Source organism: Athene noctua, chromosome 10 (genome assembly GCF_965140245.1).
Source record: "Athene noctua chromosome 10, bAthNoc1.hap1.1, whole genome shotgun sequence".
Classification (NCBI taxonomy): Eukaryota; Metazoa; Chordata; class Aves; order Strigiformes; family Strigidae; genus Athene; species Athene noctua.
Genome location: NC_134046.1, coordinates 24,937,466 through 24,958,287, shown reverse-complemented (window position 1 = coordinate 24,958,287; position 20,822 = coordinate 24,937,466). Strand labels below are relative to the sequence as shown.

Below are 20,822 nucleotides of genomic sequence, written 5' to 3'. Positions count from 1 at the left end.
CATTTGCAGCGTTCTCACTATTGTGGGATGGTTGACACAGACATCACAGTTAAAACAGTGCAGCTATCCCAGGAGGAAACACCAACTTCTCTTAATTTTGTGATTTTCACTGGATCCCTGAATGTCACAGACCTGCCCTTTTATCGAGGTTTATTTTACCCGAGCTTTGCAACAACTGAGCAACAAGCGATGGCTCTGGGTCATTTAAAACTCACACCATCGCCTCTGCAGGGGCTTTTTTCCCTCTGTTAAAAAAGCCACAATAGTAAATTCTGTGAAAAGAACTGTGCTGCTTTATTCAGAAGCACAGCACTTGCAGAGACTCACCTTCCAAATCCTCCCTCTCATAGTGAATATTGGCAAGGTTGCTCACCCTTCCCTGGTCAATCACTGCCTCCTCGTCGTGTCTCTGGATAGCAATGAGAAGAAGGTACAAAGTTGGGGCTGGGTGTGTGGAGCTCCCTTACATCCTCCCACCCATCATCCACCCTGGCCTCCACGCAAGTCCACGAGGCCTCTGCGTGCCTCCTCCTCCAGGCACAGCCCTAAAAACACGGACTTGTAGGAGCTTTTTCTTCCCATACTGAAATAAAAGAGCTCATAACATCACCTCTGTTGTACACAACGTGAGTCGGGAAGTATTTACTACAGGGGAGGAGAGCTGAGGGTTTCAGACCAGAAAAACAAACCTCCTGCTTCCTTCCTGTCATTCCTTTCTAAAAACAAACAAAGAGGGATTTCCAAACTGGGGAAAAAAAACCCCAAACCCTGCACCTTTTATCACAGCAGGTTACAGTCTCCAAAGGCGATACCTGCAGGACTCACTAGCTGGCCCTTGGCCACAGGACATGGCCACCAACAACCCTCAAAGGCTCTCAAGAGCCTGTAAGGGCAAAGCTTCATCTTCAGCCCTACGAGGCTCCAGCTTCCCTTGCTGCAGGGGCGCTTCCCACCAAACACACCGATTTTATCCTTGCAAAAGCCAGGGGCTGAGAGCTGACGCCCTCCTCGCCTGAAGTACCACTGCTGGTGCTGCATGAAGAGCAGTTGTGCCTTAAAAGCTGAAGGAGAACTACAGGGGCAAACAGAAATAAGTCCTTTGGCTTCTCTTTCCCCTTGCCACCGGGGCTGGGGAAGGGCATTGCCAGGATTATCGTATTCAAAGCAAGAAAATCCCAGCCACTGGGTCTCACACTCAGGTCACAACTGTGACTGTGAAAGGGCCTCCTGGAAGCACTTGGTGGCACCGGTTAACCAGATGGGCAACAGGAACAAACGCTCCTGTCGGGTGATGAGTTTGCTGGTCCCTGAGTACTAATTTCAGAGCCAACTTGTTGTTACCTCCCTGCCAGCTCCCGGGACTTGCCCGTGTTTCCCGGCACCCAGATTACCGTGCCCTCTCTCCGATGACAGCCCCCACCACCCTCCGTCCCTTCCGAGCAATGCATCCTGCTCCCCTCTGGATTTGTCAAGAAAACCCCAAACCCCGACCTTGGAAAAATCACGGGATGAAAGGGCTTAAAATAAAATTGCTTTAAATCACAATTTAAATTAAAAAAGCAATTTAAATAAAATCACAAGCTCAAGTGTGTTACATGGGTTTTGGAGTGGGCAGAAACGGAGCGATTTGGGAGTCGCCGCTTTCAAACGCCCCTGGGCAACACGGGGAAAGTCTCCTTCTCTCTTAGAAACCACTTTTCCTCTGTGCTCCAACCAGCGACACTAAACCTGCCCCAGCAGCCCTCCCTGGCGCAAAGCATCTCCCTCCTGCGCACCGGGGAAATGCCAGTGGGATTTTGGGGAGAGTTTTCCCCCTGGCTGGGGGATGCTCAGCCCCTCGGCAGAGCCCCGGCTCTGGTACCTGTAACTCTTCCAGAAGGGACGTGTTGTAGCCCCCACTTGGGTTCATCCTCACGTTGGTCACTGGTTTTGGGGTCAGTCGACCCTCCAGAGCAATCAGGGGTCAGATTCCCCCCGGACACCAGTGCAGCTCTCAGCGAGTGGAGCTCACATGGCCCCCAGTGCGCCCCAGCAACAGAGCCCCCACTGTGGCCATTGTGACCTCATCAGCTGTGGGGCGGAGCCTGGACTGAAGCCGTGACTTGGCCTGGCTCTCGCTGCCCGAGGAGCTGCTCAGCCCCGACTGCAGCGTCCTCGAGACCGCCGACGCCATCCTGGGCCTGGAGGACTTTGTGTTGGGGCTGGAGGCCCGGGAGCCGTGGGGGAATGCGGGGATGGAGCCGCCCCCGTCCCAGTCGGCCGTACCAGAGGAGAGGGACTGGAAGCGGGGGCAGAGCACCCTGTCACCACCCCCCAGCAAGCGCAGGGCGCTCGCAGCCAGGCCGGGGGGGCCAAGGGGGAGTGATGAGGGGAGCGGGGCGGTGGGCAAAGAGGGTGGTGTTATAAATTACGACCACAATGGATCATAATCCAATTAGAATTTAATTAATTATAGCAAATAGCATATGAGCAAAGACAGCGCTGGACGGCAGGGGAGTCTGCGCTCCGCCAACTGCCGTCCTGATCAGTTCAAACAGTCCCTTTTTATACATCCTTCCTTCCGTGTTCATGAAGTAGTGGAGGTACTCTGCGCATGCTTCAGTTGTTGTTAGGGGGTCGTCTTCTGCCTCTTGGTGGTCGCTGAGGCCAAAGTAAGAAGTCTTCCTCTTTTGTCCCATAGTTGACCCTTCACTCATATGTCCTTATATGGTGTTATTTCTCCTGTTTCTGTCGGTTTCCTGGAAATCTGGCGGTTATCTTATCTTGCACAAACGGTATCTGGTGACTGTTTGTGTAAGCAGTTGCGGTTATCTTATCTTACACAAGCGGTGTCTGGTAGCTGTTTGCATAAGCGATTTCATATCTTTTGTTGCCTAACCTTTACATTGAGCTTAACATAAATCTTAATAAACAATACTCTAGTCCATAGTTTCTCACAATCCCCCCTTTTTCTTTTTTATCCTATTCTTGTTTATTAGACGCTACTTTCATTTTCGGCACTGCAAGAAACCTTTTTCCACACTCCCAACATTTATCATAACATTCACAAGGTAATATCTCACAATTACAATAGGCATAGTCTTTACGTGGCATAACGCATTCACAATAATCTTCATCCTCATTAATAGATACACTCTTATATTTTGCCCCAGACCTTGTAGTTAAAATAAACAGTTTAGCTATGTCAAATCGTTCTTTAATGAAGTGTAAAATATAGCGTGATATACAAGGTCCAAATATAAGTCCCAGAATCAACATAATAAGCGGTCCTGCTAAAGCAGATAACAAAGTGGTTAGCCAAGGTGAAACATTAAACCAGTTTTCATACCATGATCTGCCCGCCTCACGATCTTTCTCACGTTGATCTAACCTTTTCCGGAGTTCAGACATGGTGTCCTGGACTACTCCCGTATGGTCAGCAAAAGAACAACATTCTTCATTGAGAGCTATACAGAACCCTCCTTCCTTTAAGAACAATAGATCTAATCCTCTTCTATTTTGCAGCACTACTTCTGATAAGGACTTTACTGAAGTGGCTAAATTTTGGATATATTGTTCTATTTTTGCTAAATCCTCATCTACAGCCATCTGCAAATTTTGTAATTCCTGACCTTTTACTAGGGAGGCTATGCCTGTACCTGCTCCAGCTCTGCCTGCTATCAACAGTGTAGCTAGGGTTACTACTGTAATTGGTTCTCGTTTTTGTCTATTCAGGTCTCCTTCAAAGTGGCGTAACACTTCCTCAGAGGGATGATAGATCAGACGAGGAACAATAATCACCTGTATGCAAAACTGAGATTGATAAAACACATTTAGGGATAGGCAAGGTGTTACTCCGATGTCTGAACAAACCCATTTCGCTCCTGGTGTCGGGATAGCCCATTTGTCATTTTGATTCTTATGTTTCTCTATATTGGTGTTAGTGACTGTTCGGTTGCACAAGGGCTGATACTTTTTGGGCACTGTACCTATACATTTTCCTTGGCCTGTTACTAATTGAATAGTAACTCCTTGCGTCTGGTTCTTCATGTCATCCCATGGGCATTCTCGTGGGTTTGATCCATTAGACCATTGAATTCTACCTGGTTTTCCAATTGCTTCAAAATATGGAGGTCTAACATTATAACATAACCAGCATTCCTCAGTCAAATTTGGTTTTGCTCTCATTAAGGGCACGATAAGAGGCCTGCATTAGATTCCATAAGGGGTCCTTGGATTCTGGCAACTCCAGATCCCTGGATAAGGAGAATTCAGTCATAGCGTCTTTAGTTGTTTCCGAAAGGAAGTCTGGAGAAGGGGTCACGACAATTACGGGGGCAACCTTTTCTTCAGAAGTGGGTGGGTTCAGGACCAGGTTTGGTCCTACTGGTAAGGGATCGTGGGGCATCGGTCTTTTTTTTTTTTTACTTGAAAAATTCCTCCTCTGTCTGCACCTGTTTCCCAATATCTAACTCCCCAATATTTTCCTGCCAGCCAGGAGTCCTGAGCAGGATTTCTTATAGTTATATTGATGCCCACACAAGGAATCGTTTGACTTAAGCAATGGCCCCACCGGTCTCCGGTTAATTTTGGTCTTTTTGCATCCTTCCGGTGACCACTTTATTTCTAGATATTGGTCTCCAGGTGCGGACCACTCAGAGGCCCATGTTTCGCACCCCCAATATGCACAGTAATAATGACCTGGAGAATTACAGTATCCTTTACCAGGGTTTGATGCTGGGCATATATAAATTGGTTTACATATATCCACTTCATCTCTGTGATCTTCTTCAGTAATTAAATCATGCAAACTCACATTGAAACTAACTGTGCCCGGTGTAGTTCGTGCTTGGATTGGATTATTTGGATATCTTATGTTTGTTATTGTCCAGTTCATAGGTTTATGAGGGTTTCCATTTGCTTGGGTTATTACTAATAACAAAACTAACGGTATACCAGAAAAAAGGGTGTCTGTCAATTTTGCCAATTTAAGTATATTTTTACCAGTCCTAGGGAAGTTCGGCCATTGCTGCTTTTGCGTCCCATTGTTCTGGTTCTTTTCTCCACAGTTTGTTCCTCCTCTGCCTCGCCCGTCGACTCGGTTGCTTCGAGTCACGGGGTGTACCATCTTCTCGGCAGCAAGGGAATTCTTCAGGAGAACTGCTGTTTCGGGCTTTCTGCCTATTTACGTAGGCTTCCCACTTCGCAGCTTTAACTAATGAGGCAAAGCAAGACACGGTTAGTACTTCCCTTCTGCACTTTATAGCCAAAATTTCAGCTACAAAGGGGACTGGTTCGTTGGAGTGGTAACAATAATATTGAGGGTTTATTCCTTTGGCAAAAATTTCCCACCACTCATGGGATCCCCGAATAATTTCTTGTTTAGACTCTAATTGTTTTAATTTCCACTCAGTGAGAGTTCTTTGGATTTTCCAACACTGTGTGCACACTCCTATTGGAGGGTATCCACATTCACAGTGTGTCCACCATTTGTCCTGGCATACCTTACATCTAAAACAAGCAAATGGATAACAATTGCAGTTCAAATCATTACATCTAATTTGTATATCTAGAGTGCATATATTATTTCCATCAGCATATTTTCTATATTCGATATTGTGTGGTTGCGTAAGTCTAGCAATTTCCTTTAACACACTTTGTACGCTTCCATATATAATAGATAAAAAAAGAAATAATTATAGCAAGTATAAACAGCAATACACACTTTATACCAAAAGGTAATGCGGCAAAGTAATCAAATAAAGTCTCTATCATTACGTTATCTTTTCAGGGTTATCTTGGTGTCACCTGGAGTACTGATTACTTTCCAGTGGGGTCTCGTCACTGGGCCTTTAATGCGACTGGCATGAGTCCATCCACGCTCAGCAGTCCGGACAGCTGTTTCTGTTGTGAGCAAAACAAGATAAGGTCCCTCCCAATTGGGTTTTAGGGTTTCTTCCTTCCACACTTTAACCAATATCCAATCCCCAGGTTTAACATTGTGAATTTTTAAGTCCAACGGGGGTCGTTGCACAATCAGTCCATGTTCCCAAAGCTTGTTACGATGTTCTGCTAATTGTGAAACATATTCATTAATCACACAGTCTCGAATTAAAACATTTGTTTGTGGATTTTCAATTCTATAGGACATTCCATACACCATTTCAAACGCTGATATTCCTATATCTGCTCGGGGTCTGGTTCTGAGAATTAATAGTGCCACGGGTAGGCACTTAATCCATGATAATTTGGTTTCTATCATTAACTTGGTCAAAATAGTTTTGATTTCTCCGTTCATCCTTTCAACTTTTCCCAAACTTTGTGGATGCCATGGGGTATGGTATTCCCACTTAATACCCAAGCTTTCGGTTAGGTCTCTAACAATTTTTGACACAAAGTGTGTTCCTCTGTCCGAGTCGATTACTTCAGGTACTCCATATCGAGGTATAATGTGTTCAAGTAACACTTTAGTAACTTGGTTAGCAGTTGCCTTGGAGGTAGGAAAAGCCTCAACATAATGTGTTAAATGATCCACCATTACTAATAAATATTTGTAACGCCCTACCCTGGGTAGTTCAGTAAAATCCACTTGTATGTGTGAGAAAGGTCTGTATGCTGGGGAACGTCCTCCAAGAGGTTTTTGTCTTACGTTGTTTCGATTAACCTTTTGACAGGTCTCGCAGGCTGCCGTGACTGTCTTTGCTACGTTATATACGCTTATACAGGCAAACTGTTGATTAAAATGATCAACTAACGCCTGGGTTCCCCAGTGTGTTTTACTGTGTATTTTTGAAAATATTTCGAGTGCTATGCCCTTTGGCAAGGCTTCTCTCCCATCTGGCAATATGTACTTACCATCTTGTTCCTTAGCTCCCATCTGTTCTAGTTTTTCCTTTTCTGCAGACTCAAAACTCAAATTTTTACTAACAGGTATTTGTTGCATAATCAAAATCGTACTATAATTGCCTGCCACTCATTTTGCTTCTGTATCAGCTGCATTATTTCCCCTGACTTGATAACTTGTACCTCGCTGGTGTCCCTTTATATGTACAACTGCTATTTTATTCGGCATTTTCAATGCCCCCAGAACTCGCCGAATTAATTCCGGGTGTATCAGTTCTTTTCCCTGTGAGTTAACAAATCCTCTTTCCTCCCATATTTTCCCAAAAGCGTGTACTACTCCAAACGCATAGCGTGAGTCTGTATATATAGTTCCATCCCTTTCCTTCAGTGACTCTAATGCTTTCCACAATGCATACAACTCACAGGCTTGAGCCGACCAGCTGGCACTCAGGGGGCCTGATTCTATTGTCTTAAATTCTCCTTTTTCCAGCTTCACGATAGCATATCCGGACAATCGTTTACCTTCCACTATTCGTGATGACCCATCTATAAATAATACTTCTCCACGTTGTAGTTCTTCTTCTTCTAAGTCTGGCCTAATGCGTGTCTGCTGTTCAATTGTTTGAAAACAATTGTGCAATAGTTCATTACCTTCTCCTGGGTACAAAAATTCAGGGGGGTTAACTGCTCCAATAGTTTTCAAAGATAGTTTAGGGGATTCTATAAGTATTCCCTCATACTTTAATAATCGGCTATCTGTAAGCCATTTTTCTGCTTTTTGTTGTAACACTCCCCTGATATTATGAGGCGCATATAAGACAACTTCTCCATTAAAGGTAATGCGATTTGTTTCCTCAAGTAATAAGGCAGCAGCAACAATGATTTGTAAACAACTCGGCCAACCCCTGCTCACAGGGTCCAACAGCTTTGATAGGTATGCCACCGGTTTCTTTTGTCCGGCCCATTCCTGAGTTAATACTCCGAATGCCGTTCCTTCATGTATGTTAACAAATAAATGGAATGGCCGCTTTAAATCTGGTAGGCTTAAAACCGGTGCTTGACTTAGCTCCCTTCTGAGCTTGGCAAACTGCTCTTGATCCTGAGGGGTCCACTTGGGTATTCTGTCTTTAGACAGTTGTTCATATAAGAATTTAACTTTAAAGCTGTAGTTTTCTATCCCCTGCCTACAATACCCAAATAGCCCTAATGCTTGCCGAATTTGCCTCTTAGTGACAGGCATAGGTAATTCCAGAATTCCTTTAATGCGTTCGGGATCCAATATCTTCTTGCCGTTAAACAAATAATGCCCCAAATATTTCACTTTTTCCTCCACAAATTGTAACTTTTCTTGTGATACCCGTAGTCCCTTTTGTGCAAGAAAGTTTAGGAGTCGAATGCTTTCTTTTCTTACATCCTCCTTATTATTCCCTGCTATGAGCAGATCATCTACATACTGTAATAGTACGTTTCCCGTTTGTACTCGGTATTCTTTTAAGAGCTCTTCCAGGGCCTGTCCAAACAGATTAGGGGACTCAGTGAACCCTTGGGGGAGCACGGTCCATCTCAATTGCTGTCTACGGCCTGTCTCTATGTCTTCCCATTCAAAGGCAAAATAATCACGGCATTCTTCTGCCAGTGGACAGGCCCAAAAGGCATCCTTTAAATCAGCCACACTATACCAGGAGTTATGGGGTCCTAGCTTGCTTAGCAGTGTGTATGGATTTGCTACTACAGGGAACCGGGTGATAGTTCTTTTGTTTATTTCCCTTAAATCATGTACGAGCCGATATTTCCCATTTGGTTTCTTTACAGGCAGAATGGGGGTGTTAAAGGGTGACCTACAAGGCTCTAAGATTCCTTGTGCTAGCAATCGATCAGTCTCTGGTTTTAATCCTCTTCGTCCTTCTAGGGATATCGGATATTGCTTTACCCTCACAGGTATGTGGGGTTCAGAAATTTGGATTTTAATCGGTGGAATTTCCAGTCTACTAATTGTGTCCGGAGAGTACCAGACATCGGGGTTAATTTGTCTTTGATCATCCACGGTCAAAGGATAAGCAGACACTGTTAGCTCTTGATTTTTCACTTTAATTTCTAATTGCAATTCAACAATTAAATCTCGTCCTAGCAGATTAAATTCTGCTTCAGGGACGAGCAAGAGTTCACCCATTCCAAATTTATTTTCAGTTTCGAATACCACATTTTTGATTTTGTTTACTTTAAAGGGTTCTCCTTTTGCCCCAATTACTTGTACTTTTTCAGGGGAAATTTTACATCCCTCAGGTATTTGCCTAATAGTCGATTTCTCAGCCCCAGTGTCTACTAAAAAGGTGAACTCTTGTTTGTGGGGACCTAATTTTAATTTTATCAAGGGCTCATGATGACTCCGGTCCCCTAAAATATAGAGCCCCTGACTCTCCTATTCCGTTTTCAATATTTCCTCATCCCTGATCTTTTCTCTGCAATTCTTCTTTATATGTCCCTTCTTTCCACAGTAAAAACAACATCTCTGTTCCTTCTTTACTACTGTGTTCCCTTATTTCGTTCCAGCAGATCTGTGTTCACCAGTCCGCCCTTTGCGATCCTCTCTGACCGCTGCTACCATCATTTTTACTTGTCGCTTACTACTTTCTTCTTCCCGCCTTACATAGACTTTCTGAGCTTCCCTCAATAATTCATCCAACCCTCTATTCTGCCAGTCTTCTAACTTTTCAATCTTCTTTCTGATATCTTCCCATGATTTTGCCACAAACTGAGTTTTGAGGAGCGCTTGCCCTAAAGGGTCGTCTGGATTTACCCCGGAGTATAGCTGAAGGGCTTTCCTCAGTCGTTCCAGCCACTCAGTAGGGCTTTCATCTTTCTTTTGCATTTCATTAAATGCTTTATTGATATTCTGGCCACGGGGTACTGCTTCTCTAATCCCCTGAATTACTATAGTTCTCAGGTCCGGCATATGAGTTCTATGCACCGGATCCTGATTATCCCAATTAGGTCTTTGGAGTGGCCATTTAATATCTGCTTGAGGTCCCTGGGCATGTTGAGCATCCCACAGTCTCATTCCTGCTCGTCTAATCATATCTCTCTCCTCGGTAGTAAATAATTGACCAAGGATAGATTGCATCTCATCCCAAGTATAAAGGTTTGGTCCCAAAAATTGATTTAATCTTTCTGCCACTCCGAGTGGGTCCTCAATTAAGTTTCCCATCTCGGTTCTTTTAAAATCCCGTAGGTCAGCCGAGTTTAGGGGTACGGAAATATATCCGATCACAGGTTGAGGTCCCCCCATGGGTATTTCCCTTAAGGGGTACATCTGAGCTGCCCCTTTTTGACTTCTAGCTACGCGTCTAGGAGGAGGGGGAGACCCTTGTTCCGACTCTGGTGGGGGAGTGGGCGCTCTGGGGACCTCTGGAGGGGCCGCGGGAGCAGGAGGAGGAATGTAAGGAGGGGGGGGATTAGAAGGGTTTCGTCTAACTCTTCCTTCTTTTCCTTTTGTTTAGTTTTTATCTCATTTAGCGGGTAAAGTCTAGCTCCCGGTCTTTCGAGCCACACTTCTGCATATTGACTCTCCTCTGGGTTAAGGGGTTTTTTACTATTAACCCAGAGGTTTAATTGCTGTCTGTCCCAATCTTCTTCTGACCCATAGACTGGCCAAAAGACATTTTTATAAATCTTCTTCCCTCCCCATATCTTAGTACAATATTCTATCATCTTCTGTTTATCTTTCCCTAAGGTTCCAGGGAAATATCTCCAATTGTCTAAGATATATGCCAGAGGGGTATTCTTAGGTACAGTGGGTACCCTTCCCATGGGAGTCGAAGGTTTGCTGCCCTTCGCCCCCATCTTCTGGATTATCCACAAATATACACTCACTCGCTCCCCTTGTTCCTGGCCCAGTCCCTCGCGGGAGATGGAAAACGCAGTACTTAAGGGTCCACACTCGCTTGGTTCAGTATATCGAACCTCTCACTCGTTATAATCCAGGAAACCCAATCCCGCCCGAACGGCAAACCCGCGAACAAATTCGCAATATACTTACGCGTCCTGCGTCTTCGTCCGGACTCCCGTGCACAGAATTTTTATGGGATTTTACCGGTTTCTCCTTTGCTCATTATTCTAGAATTTTTAGGTTCGTCGGTAAGGTTGAGGTAGGCTCTCGGTCACGGGGCTGCGGATTATCGCGGGGCGCCTCCCCGGAAGACCAAAGCTCACCGTTCATTATCCGAGTCACGGCACCAAGAAATTGTTATAAATTACGACCACAATGGATCATAATCCAATTAGAATTTTATTAATTATAGCAAATAGCATATGAGCAAAGACAGCGCTGGACGGCAGGGGAGTCTGCGCTCCGCCAACTGCCGTCCTGATCAGTTCAAACAGTCCCTTTTTATACATCCTTCCTTCCGTGTTCATGAAGTAGTGGAGGTACTCTGCGCATGCTTCAGTTGTTGTTAGGGGGTCGTCTTCTGCCTCTTGGTGGTCGCTGAGGCCGAAGTAAGAAGTCTTCCTCTTTTGTCCCATAGTTGTCCATTCACTCATATGTCCTTATATGGTGTTATTTCTCCTGTTTCTGTCGGTTTCCTGGAAATCTGGCGGTTATCTTATCTTGCACAAACGGTATCTGGTGACTGTTTGTGTAAGCAGTTGCGGTTATCTTATCTTACACAAGCGGTGTCTGGTAGCTGTTTGCATAAGCGATTTCATATCTTTTGTTGCCTAACCTTTACATTGAGCTTAACATAAATCTTAATAAACAATACTCTAGTCCATAGTTTCTCACAGTGGGTATTTGGGGGGGGGACTATTGTTTTATTTTGTGGGTGGGGTGTTGAGGGTGGTGTATTTGCGGGGGAGGGGGGAATGTTGGTGTTTGGGGGGGGGTAGTGGGATTAGAATAGTTTGGACAGGACCTTCTCTATTGTTTTTTTCATTAAAATTTGTTTTCTAGAAAAACTTCCTGTCAGTGTGGGAGGGGGAGGCAGCGCAGGGGGCGCCGGGAAACAGCACCCGATGGTGCAGCAGCCCCGCTGAGCCCCAGATCAGAGCTGGCAAGCTTTTTGCCCCCCGCGGGAGGCAGGCGGGAGCCTTTAGGACCCAGCGGCGTCCCCGCGGGCTCCGTGCCGGCGGCAGAGGGGGTCCCGGCGGCGGCGGCGCCCCTGCCCGGTGCCCCGGCAGGCGGGTCCGCCCGGCGCAGCGCGGGGAGGCCGGGTCTACCCGGGGCGGCCCTTCCCGCCCGCGCCCCCCCTGCCCGGCCCCGCCTGCCGCCGCGGCAACGGGCGCCCCCCCCGCGCGGCGCGGCCGTTGGCTCCCGGGTGTGGGGGGGCCGCGGCTGCCGGGCACCCCCGCCCGCTGCCGGCTGGAGGAGGGGGAGCCCCTGCGCCGCCTGAGGGCGGGGGGAGCCTCCTCGCCTCTGCGGAGCCCCAGCTCTGCCGCAGGTACTGTGGCTGCCCCCGCCCGGCACCGCCTGGGGCCCGGGGCCTGCGCAGGGCCGGGGTCTGAGGGAGAGGCGGGGGGCCTGTGCGGGGGGGTCGGGGCTGGGGGGTGTGGGGGCACCCGTGTGTGACAGGGGTCGGGACGGGGGATGGGGAGCCTCTCCTGTGCGAGGGGGGTGCGAGCTGTGGGGCTGCCGGCGTGTGACAGCGGGGACGTGCAGGGGCAGCTCCGAGGGTCCCTGTGCGTGGCGGGGGAAGCTGGGGCAGTTGCGTGTGTGTGGCAGCTCGGGGGGGAGGTGCCGCGGGGCGGGGGAAGCTGGGGCTGTGTGTGGCAGAGGGGGGGCGTGGGGGGAAGCCGGGGGGCTTGGGGCAAGGGGAGGTGTGGGGCACCTCCCTGTGTGGCCCCGGGGTCAGCGCCTGCCGGGCTGTCAGGGCGAAGCCTCCCCTCATTCCTTAGCAGCAGAGGGCAGGGACGTGGGAGGACACCGTTCAGTCTGGAGGGGAAACCCCCCCAGCAGCCCTCCCCTGCCGGCAGAACAGGATCCAGCGTGCCTTTGAGTTCCGTGCCCCGAGAGCGCAGCTTCTGCAGGAGGACGTGGCTCAGAGAGAGAGGTGGGGAGCGTGAGGATGGGGAGCGGGTCTCTGCTTGGGGTCGCTCCTTTTGTCAGTGTGGGAAGGGAGGTCTTGGGGCTGAAACTGTGTGAAAAACCTGTCAAGAAAACTACCAGGCAACGTGTTCTTACAGAATTCTCCCAGTAACCCCGATATTCACTATTTCACCGTTGAATCCTTGTACCAGTAAGGAGGTAGTGATGTGTACGAGAAGTATTTGTCCCAGAAAGCAAATTATTTATGTTCCCCTCTAGTGAGGAACTATGTGACAAGCTTTCAAGTGAGTGGCAGGAAGGAACAGCAGCATATTTTGGTGACAGGACTAGAAGAAAAAGTCACCAGGGTTATTTCTTTCATATCTGGTATTAACTTTTAGATGTACCGAACGCCCAGCATGTGGCTGTACAGTCTGAAAATCCTCCGTTCCCAACTGAAACGAGTGGGATTTTTCAGTAGAAAAACTGCAGAGCTGTGCAAGGCCTGTCCTGCCTCTGGCTGCTGAAGGATGTGATTTTTCAAAACTGAGGTTGGAGTCTGTTTCTGTCCTCTTATCTGCACCTCACTGGAGAAGGTGGATGCTGTTCCTCAGTAATGAGGTGGCAGTGCTGACAGGAGTGTTCATCAAAGCAGTATTACCTGTTTTTACTGGTAAAAGGAATCTGTGGTTGGTGAGTTTGTTTCTTTAAAGATGCTAAACATGACTCTGGCTAAAGGTAAAGTCCATTCACATAGTCTCTTTTGGATTACTGCTTTTTTTTTCTTGAATCTTGTGCTGACTGAGGGTCTTACTGTATAAAAGCTGTCAAATTCTGGCATTTCTCTGTGTTTGTTGTTACAGATCATGGCACCAGAAACAGCAACTTCCATCCTCGACAGGGCCGTCAAGATGAGGAAGGAGACGGAAGCCCGGAAAGGGCTCTTGGCCTGGACACTCCTTAATGTGTCTCTCGCAGGCATGCGATGTACTGAAATGTGCGTTAATTGTCACACCTGAGTCAAAGAAGCAAAGCCTCCTCCTTCGTATCTCCCTAAGTATTTCCTGGGACTGAGTAGTTGCAAAATGGTAACTTCTTTTGTGTCTTTTTCTTTTCAGGACTGAAAATCTCATCAGCTCATATTACAACATCACATGCTGGCCAATCTGGCATCTTGGTGAGTTGCTGCAGCATTTAAATTAGTGTTTGGGGTTCTTTTCTTTTTTTCACTTGTCAGTTTGATTGCTGGAGAGTAGTCTTTAAACAAGCTTTTTTTTTTTTTTAAAAAAAAAAAAAGGTTTTTTTGTTTTAAATTTAAACCAAAGCTTTAGTTTGCTTTCTGCTGCCTCCCTTGAAACTTGGAATTTCATCCGTGTTAGTGACAGGTAAGGAGTGTTAACAGCTTTCTTAGATAGGAAGAACTTACTTGGTGCATTAAATCTGTTGACCGTGTAGAGGAAGGCTTTGGGGAACACGGCGGATTTTCCTGCTCTGTTGTCCCGTGGGCGTGGATGGCATTTCACAAGAATTCAGTTTTGGTTTGGAGGAGCAGACTCTAAGCCAGCTGTATCAAATATGGTTAGAGGATGAAGCAAGAGGAGGAGAAAAATCATGAGATGAATGACAGATGATTTGACAGAAGATGGTTTTTGAGAAATACTGTGAAACTTCACGGTAGTGGATTTGAAAATGACTGTCCATCTTTAAAAATTCCATTTTAGCAGTATCAGTTAATGTCAATATAGAAAGGAAAATTGTCTCCAAGGGTTCTGGCATGCAAAGGTGAAGAAATCTTGGCTACTGCCCAAATTGGTACTTACTGACAGCACTGATAATTAGACCTGTTTTTAATGGGCATATGCCCGTTTTTGCAAACGAGACGCTTTGGTTATTCCCTGTGCTCAAGCTACGGTAAAAACTTCTCTGTTTCTTCTAGAACTCGCACCACTTGCATCTCTGTTCATCCTGAACGCTGCCTTTGATTTCTGGGTGTACTTCAAATACACAGTGGCACCGACCAGCCTGGTCGCGAGTCCTCGCCAGCAGACCCTGCTGGGCTTGCAGAATGCAGCTGGGTGCAGTCAATATCTCCGGCAATTCTTTTTTTTTTTTTTTTTGCTTGTTTCAAGATGGTGTCTGTCTCAAGGGCAGGATTCTCTAGCGAAGCAAGTTCTGAATCGCCTCCTCTGACAGGAGCAGTAAACTGAATTACCCGCAGCGTATTAAAATTCACCGCATCAAGTGATAATTTGATGAGTGTTTGTGGGAGAACTGGAGGGGAAACAAACACAGACGGTGGGAAAGGGCAGGATGAGAGCGGCGGCTGCCGGACAGGGAGGGACTTGAACCCTGTGAGGTCGGGCAAGGAATTTGTGACTTGTCCATGGAACTAGGATCTGGGCAGAGAGCGCAGGTTCATATTTAATTTTGATGTCTTACTACTGTCACGCTGGGTAAGGAGAACCGAAGGAGAGGGACAGACAGACCTTCTTGTGAAGTCTGAAATGAGCCTCGAGAGTGGTCACTCAGAAAGCTTTTGAAGATCAAAGCAAAGTTCTAAAAAGAACCTGACAAGGCAAATATACCAAAAGCGGAATGCTGGCACGGTAGTATTGCGCTCTGCTCGTCTGCCCTAGAAAATGGGGAGCAGACAGTTGTAACGCTGTAACACCAAGGTTTGAGCATCTCCCGTGTTTATTTGCACAGATCAATTGAGACATTCAGCGGCTCAAGATGCACAGAGTAGGCAGGTAGAGGAGCTGATGAAATAGGTGATGGAATAGAGAACCCTCCTGCGTTAAGCAAGGTGCCTGGTAACACTGAACTGAAATCTGAAGCTGCAGGATTCGTGCTGAGTTGTGGTCCTGTGTCTCAGTCTTCTCTTTTTTTTTCTGTCAGTGGCTTGACTGCCGTGTTCTGTGGGGGCCAGATTTTTCTAGCATCCCTTCTAGCATCTTTTCTAAATCGCCTTAAGCTGGCGTTGTGTGTGCGTCTAAAGCGGGGAGGAGAGTTTGGGGCTGCTGCATCCGCAATGCTCATTCTGGCTTTCCCTTCCGGCACCTTCTCCTCTGCCCCGGGGCCAGAGTGTGCTGAGTTACAGCCCGTCACGCTGCCCTCGCACCCACCCACAGTTTGGTACCGGTTGTGTCCCGCGGCACAGCCCCCAAGGACGGGCTCTGCCAAACGGCAGCGCTTCTTACAGCCTTACTGGAACCTCTTCCCCGAGCAGCAGCTGCACTCAGGTAAGGACCAGGACAGCTCCCCAGGGTGCAGTTTGGGTCTTTGCTTGGTGCCCTGTGCTGCTGAAGGGGAGCGGTAGCCAGTGGAGAGTTGTCTATGTGTGTGTTTGCTCCTTTTGCAAAGCGGATCTAAATTTGTCGTATGGGGATTTGTCCTTCTTCCCTAGTGCCGCTTCCTTCCGTTTAGAGCAGCTGGTTTGTTTCAGAACAAGGCAAAACCAAGCAATCAAAATGTAAGTGCAAAGGAGACCAAAAAGACGCAACCCAGACCCCAAACAGGAGTCTTTTACGTTCATGTCGTTTAGAAATCAAGGTGGAATTCTGTCTGCCTTCTATGACACAACCGTTTTCCTTTGCCCAAGGTTTCCAGCCCCAGCTCCTCTCCCAGCAGGTCACCGTCCCCCAGTAGCGCTGGGCCAGTGGAAAGCGGCGGGTTAAGGTCTCGTTGCCGCTCTTCCCCCGCTCTGTGTAATTCTACGGGCGCGGAGGAGGATGTGACAGACCTCAAGGCACTGCACGCCTTCCTTTGGAGAGAGGAACAGAAGCGACAGAGAGTTCAACTCGGTAAAAACCAAACTGATTTGATGGGAAAAGCTTGGTCAGGAGAAGGGGCTGGGTTTATTGGAGGTTGGCTTTTACGGATGAGAAAAGTCCCAAAGGATTCCAGTGCAGCCTACTAGGAGATAGACCTGACTCGTTTATGGTGATCGCCTGTGACCTTGGTAAAGGTGGCTGCTGACTAGTGGAGTCTTTTCCTGAGGGGTTCGGACGTGAGGTGGGACACCATCATTTCTACCTGTCTCCGTGGCCCTCAGGATGTTTTCCTCCAGAGTTTTGCTGGGGATGAGCTGGGAATGTGTGCTGAAAGATCGTCTCTGTGGCACTTGTTGGCCGTAGCGGCCCGTGATAAGCTGCCGGGCTCTGTTGCCGTGTGATGAGAGGGATATCTTGTGGAGAAGGCGTTTCAGATGCGGGGGGTGAATTACCTGCAGGCAGTTTTTGTCCTGGATAGGGACAGTCGGGGTGCAGTCGGTGTTTCTGCAGACTGACCTCAGTGTCCGTATTCATGGCAGTTCGTGTCCGTGTGTCTGGCCAAAGCCTCCACCCGCTGTGCCTGTGCTGTTGCATTGAGAACTTCTATGCAATGACTGCACGTGCGTGTTTAATGAAGGAATCGTTTCAGGGTGTTTGGATTCCAGCTCTCCTTCCATCAGCCCAGCTTTTGGGAACTGCAGCCGTTCCATCGCCGACTGCGTGCAGGTGCTGAGAAAGTTCCGGTACCAGCTGGCCTGCAGGCCCCGGGCCCCATCACCACACAAGGATGTACCTGACCTGCGCTCGATATGGGCTGCAGAAGAGGTAAATTCCACGGCGAAAGTGGTCAGGAGAGAGAAACGGGTCTGTAAAGTACACAGCTTTGTGCAGAGGTTTGGATTTGAGCTGCGTCAAAAAAGTGGGAGAGAGAAATCCTCTAGCTCTGAGCTGTCTTCATCCAGCTTGCGAGGCTCCTGGTCACTGTAAATGGCCATTGCAAACTCTGAATTGTAGTGGGAAAAGTATTTTTCCCTTGGAGAGCAAGGCTCACACTGGATACAGTAAATTTCTGATCTAAAACTGGAGTTGGAAGGGATTTGTGTTTAACCCCGTGGAACAGCTGAAGGATATAAAGCATAAAGCCTTTACGCTGGCGTCTGAAAGAAGTCTGATGCCAAGGAATGCCACTCCCGTGGCTTCACTGAAATAGGATCGATTATTTCCTACGTTACTTGAATGAAACTGCCCATTCAGGTACCTCTTTCATCAAGCCTGCAGTTCAGAGCAATTTTATCCTCATAGAGCAGAGAGCTTCAGACTGACTTTGGCCTCGTGGCGGGTGGCTGTAGCGTGACTGGAGAGTGAGCGCATCCTCCGTGAAGCTGCTGTAGGAGTCCCGTGATCCAGCCAGCAGGCGTATAAGAATTTGGGGAAAAATGCGATTGGAATGATGTAGCTAGTGTCAGAAGTTGTCACAGACCCTAAAAACTCTTGGTATTCTCGGAAGTTCTTACACGTACTTAATGAACCTTTCCATAGGTCTGGGCACGGGTGACGATGCAGCGCCACCTCCTTGGTCCCGTGGATTCCTGGACCACGAAGGTCAGAAACGTAAGTCCCGTCTGGGGCCGAGACGTCCCGTCTCTGTGACAAGGTTTGGTTTTCCTTGCTGGAACCCAGACTGCTAAATTGGTATTTCTGCAGTATTTCTAACTCACTCCCCCGGGCTCAAAGCGTGGAAAATTCCAACCCAAAGGCTGGGTTTTTTTCTGACTGTCCCGAGCAGCGTAATAAAATCAAAAGGGAAAACCTCAATCTTAGTTAGCAACAGCCCTTGCTGGAGCAGGGCAGAGTGAATTGCACACGGTGGCAAAATAATGAGTCGGTCTGGCTTTGGATTGCCCCTTCACTCACAGCATCTATCAGGTCTAAAGTTTTGCTTGTGTGTTTTGTGTGTTTTTTTGTTTTTTAATAAGAGTTGTGAAAAGCAAAGATGGGTATGAGATCCATGCCAGATTGCTGAGCATCTATTCCTAAACCCAGGGCTAGCGCGCTTCAGTTATCAAATCCCACACGGAGTGCTTTTCAGCTTCTTGATTTCCCCAGACAAATGTGAGAGAGAGTGGCCTCATCAAAGTATAAATTCCCTTTATGGCTGGAGGGCTGTGTTCCTAATGCCCCTTTCCTCACGGTTCAGAAAAGCTGCAGAAAGAAAAGCTTTATCTGATACTTTCTAGAGATGTGTTTTCCTGACTCCTTTATTTGAATTTTCTGGTCTTTTAGACCTGTTAGGTTTTTTTAGACCTTTTAGTCCATTTCTGTACTGAATTTTCTGGTCTTTTAGAAAGTATTAGAGAGTCACTGAAACTCCACCTAACTTGATATGCTAACTGAATTCCTTTTCTCCTTGGTTGGCTTCAGCATTTCCGTTGTTAAGCTCCTTTGTGATCGTAACAGTGATGATTAGTAGGATGTAAGCTAAAGGTTGGGGATTTTTAAACATTTTTCTTGCTTCTGACCTCTTGAATTTTCACCTTTTTCTTTCCTAGTGGATTAATGAGACTATTGTAGTGCCACTTGTCCAAAAGATTGAGTCTGTGCGCATTCAGCTGCAAAGAATGGTGTGTCCAGAGTTGCAGATCAGAGGTAGGATGAGGCTTTGGAGCCCCCTTCCCCCCCTCTTTGCTTCCCCCACCCCTTCCCTGCTTCCTTCCTTCCTTGCTTCCCCTCCCCCCCCCGCCCCGCCCCTTGCTTCTCCTCCCCCATTTTTCTGGCTGGAAATTCTCACTCTCTCTCTACAAACTCTCCCTCTCTCCACTACTACGCCTTTTGACAAATGCTGCCCTCAACAACTTGTTTGAACAATTCTCATCAACTCCATCCACTTGATCTTTTTCTGACACTTAGACAATTCTCAAACAACTGTTGCTCTTCTTGCATCAAATCCAGGTGCCCTTCACCCACAACTCCATTTCATAGGCTGCCTTTCCATCTGTGCTGCTGAAGCCGTGTCACGCAGATCCCCTGCAAAGCAAATGCTTCTGGCTTGCGGGCGCGACTGTGCCGAAGCCATTGGCCGGCGCCCGTGGGTGATGCAGTTCAGGGGCTACGGGTGACCGGCGGCGGAGGGGGAAGCGCAGAGCTCTGCCTTGGCAGGGAGTCCCCGGGAGGGTCGGGATTAGACCGGAGGCTGCGCTTGGGCAGGTCCCGAGCCGCACTGGCTCATCTGAGCGGCTTCACTGAGCGCAGAGAGAAGACGCTCGAGGCGGGAGGGTTGATTCGCCCGGCGCAGGCCAGCGCTGGAGCCATCTGCACGGCCTCTCCACGCACGCTCAGACAATCCTCTCGCTCCGCAAACCGGGAGCGGGGTCCCGGCTCCAGCCGGGCTCCGTGCTGTGCCCGGGAGCCGCAGCCCCCCAGGAGCCCCAAGCGGCCCCATCCCATGTCCCCGGGGCTGCAGCCGAGCCCCGGCCCTTCCCTCCCAGGGGCCAGGGCTCTTTCCTTGGGGGTAGAAGCACCTTTAGAGAACCCCGGCGCTGGGGGCGGGTGGGTTGGCAGCGGCAGCAGACAGCTTCACTAGTGCCGCTCGGCCTTGGGGGAGAGCAGGCGAGTGGGGAACCACGAGGCAGCCGATCTGCCGAGGCGCTCGGGCTGCAGGACACCTGGAGCACCGGGCAAGGCCCAGATGAACGGTGCAGTAGTGGTTGGAGGGAACTGGAAAGCTGACAAGTCATTATCTAAAGTACTTATAAATGGCACTTGTGCATAAGAATTTAACAATTAGGGAAATTAATCCTTTGCTTAGGAGCATGCAGACTCATACCAGTTCTTGTATTGCTCTAAAAACCCACACTTCAGATATTCTGGTTCTATATACAGATAGGAAAAATGAAAAGATCAAATCTCCCAAGAACACCCCACAATTTCTGAGCTCATACTGTACTGATGAAATAATCTTTGTTCTCTCATGCTTCCTTCTGACAGCCACATTTACAGGATGGATACAAGCGAGGAAACCACCCGTACCCCATCCTGACAGCTCACTCTGCACTGTACCAGATGGTTTCCCCCCGCTCACATATTCACCTTTTTCCTCGCTTTTTGACACACTGGCAATGCCATGGGCAGCTGCTTGGCACAGCGCGGCTGCAGGGTGACGTGAGCCCGACCCATGCCTGGGACACTGCGCTGTTCACGTCTGGCTCCTG

The 20,822-nt window shown here is 48.1% G+C and overlaps 1 protein-coding gene across 1 annotated transcript; it reads left to right on the top strand.

Annotated features, from left to right (window-relative positions):
* Window positions 1–7,806: 7,806 nt before the first annotated feature.
* LOC141964346 (transmembrane protein 209-like) lies at window positions 7,807–19,730 on the top strand. Its single transcript, XM_074914614.1, has 10 exons — window positions 7,807–7,821; window positions 8,732–8,760; window positions 13,960–14,018; window positions 14,778–14,916; window positions 15,840–16,083; window positions 16,443–16,644; window positions 17,264–17,439; window positions 18,154–18,225; window positions 19,164–19,260; window positions 19,594–19,730. Exons 1-10 carry the CDS (start codon window positions 7,807–7,809, stop codon window positions 19,728–19,730), a joined length of 1,170 nt encoding a protein of 389 aa, XP_074770715.1.
* The last annotated feature ends 1,092 nt before the right edge of the window (window positions 19,731–20,822 follow it).